This window comes from Etheostoma spectabile, chromosome 8 (genome assembly GCF_008692095.1).
Source record: "Etheostoma spectabile isolate EspeVRDwgs_2016 chromosome 8, UIUC_Espe_1.0, whole genome shotgun sequence".
NCBI lineage: Eukaryota > Metazoa > Chordata > Actinopteri > Perciformes > Percidae > Etheostoma > Etheostoma spectabile.
The window spans coordinates 17,483,000-17,485,429 of record NC_045740.1 but is presented as its reverse complement, the minus strand read 5'-3'; the positions used below and the strand labels follow the sequence as shown (position 1 = coordinate 17,485,429).

General features: G+C 38.1%; 1 protein-coding gene across 1 annotated transcript in view; it reads left to right on the top strand.

Annotated features, from left to right (window-relative positions):
* The first annotated feature begins 892 nt into the window (after positions 1-892).
* Positions 893-2,430, top strand: part of cdhr5b (cadherin-related family member 5b) — a 17,448-nt gene continuing 15,910 nt past the window's right edge. Inside the window, exon 1 of the mRNA XM_032522928.1 lies at positions 893-1,034. Coding sequence (XP_032378819.1) covers positions 944-1,034 — 91 coding nt within the window. The 5' untranslated portion in view covers positions 893-943. The remainder of the gene's footprint in view (positions 1,035-2,430) is intronic.

Sequence of the window (2,430 nt, the reverse complement as noted above, 5' to 3'; positions counted from 1 at the left end):
TTGGCAAGTACACATCTCTACTTTCATTAATTTTGGGGTGTCTCATTGAGTTTTAAAGCATTCGAAAAAAAATTGAAGTGTTTTTGAAATAGTATTGAGTAAATAGTAGTATTGAGTATGATAGACATCGTTACCCACCCTGTCTTAAAGCGTGCCTAAATATGCAAATATGAATGTAAAAACCCCAAACTGTAGAAGTTGACTGACCAGGGAAAGTTGACTTTTTAAAGATACGTGGTCCTCACAGGACAGCGATGCTCCAAACATATGTTGATATAATATACCAGTAGTAGTAGTTTGGATATTTGCATTTTGGGCATAAAAAGAGAAATTTAACCTTTCATCATGTCTGTGGTTTCTTTTCTGTATTTGCACGTTATCTGTATTCACTGTTGCCTTTTATCTAATTATGATTATGTAATTATGATTTGTGATTAAAGCCCGACCGATATATCGGCGGGACGATATTATCGGCCGATATCAGGCATTTCCCGATCTATCGGTATCTGCGTTTATAATGGCCGAATTAAATTCTTTTTGGTTTTGGTTTTTAAATATACATTCATCAAAATCCTCTCTAATGACAAATGAATGATTCCGATAAATGAATATTTAAAAAATAAAAAACGACAACTGTCAACCATGTATGTTTTGAGCGTCAATTGAAGAAATGATTTGTTGGAAAACTTAATCCTGGCTATCATTATTCATTTTTCTCCACTTGCGTGCGTGCAAACCATGATATGCTCAAGCTGAGCCAATCAAATCAAAGACAACTTGTCACCAAAAAAAAAAAAAAAAAAGATCTTATATGACTTACCAGCACAAACAGATGCGTGTTATGTTTTTATGACGGGGAAAAGTCCACCGCAGCCATAAAGCCGAGCAGATAAGCCGAGATCTCGGACAGACGAGGATCAGTTCACACAGGAGAGACGGAGACATGGACGTGATTCATCCACACTTCAGCGGGAGGACTTCCTTCAGCTTTCTTCTTCTGATTCTGCTTCAGACGGCCACCGATGCCCAGGGCAGTGAGTACTGGAACCGGCCGGCTTGTTTTATCCATGACTAGTAACAGTCTGCTGTGTATGCACAGACATAAAACATGTCCAGGTGGAATGAAACCAGAGGAGAAGCTCAGGGGACTGAAACAGGCTGGCTAGTTTTATCTGAGACTGGCGGGGTCACCTTACAGAAACTAGGAACAGTCTGCTGTTGTATGTAACAGTAGTGTGTAACATTCTGCATCCATACAGACAGACAGAGCTGTTCTAACTACTCTCAATGCGTACATAAAAAAATGTCCAGGTGGAATAAAACCAGAGGAAAAGCTCAGGGGACTGAAACAGGAAGACATTTGACATCACGACAGCGCTGTGGAAAGTTGGTGTGAAGGCCAGAGAGGCGAGGGGTGGAGACATTTACAATAAGATTTCAAACTATGATGATTCATCAATTTATTTATGAGTAAATTTGAGCTTTTATTAAACCTTGTTTAATCCTCCCGTTGACCATGCACTTGCTGTGCTCTGTTTTGCCATGTAGTATAAATTATCACCATGTATATATGTCACATCTTCTTAGCCAACTTCACTCCAACTTACTACCACTGGTAGTAGTACACTTCTTTTTTTGGAATAATGGTCAATAAACCTCATTTGTATGAAAGTATACCTAATTTTGAGTAACAACAAACTAATAGACTAATAGTTGAGATCAGGGGAATCTATGTGGATAGTTAATCACAGACTGGTACGTGTCAAAGTTTAATCAGGATACTGTTTTTAAACCCTTACATTTTTTTTTAAATTGCAGAACATAATCACACCTGTTGTTCTCCTCGGTCGAGATTGAGCTGATTTGGTTTTCCAGTGTATTAAGCAGTCAGGAAAAACATCATCACGTTCATTTTATATGACGCAAAAAAAAAGCACAAAGGAAATGTCTTTAAAAAAGTTCTAAAAAATCGGTAAATTGTTTCTGGACCAACCTGACCTGTTAAAAAAAGACTCGCAACGTGGCCTACAGGCTAATAAAAAGCAGAAAGCTGGGAGTGGACGACAGCCGGAGCTGTGAAAACGCTACACTGTCGCTAAGTTTCCATCTACTTGTCAATCAAATTATCTGAAGTTCGGTAAAAAAAACCTCACGTGACTAAAGCTGGTGAAAGTGTGTTTCCATCCAACGCCTTTAAAGTGAATAAAAACCTGTGCTTAATGTGTTGATTTGAGACATTTGAAGGTGTTTCCATTCATTTTCGCACTGAATCGCACAACATTCAAGCAAACGTTTGTGAATAAAGTTTTTCTAGACTTAATGGATCGTGCCAACTGCATCTACCAACAAATGATCAATATTGCACAAGTTGTAACAGTGTTAATAATTACAATGTGCCAGCTGATAGCGACATATCAAGCTATAATAAGA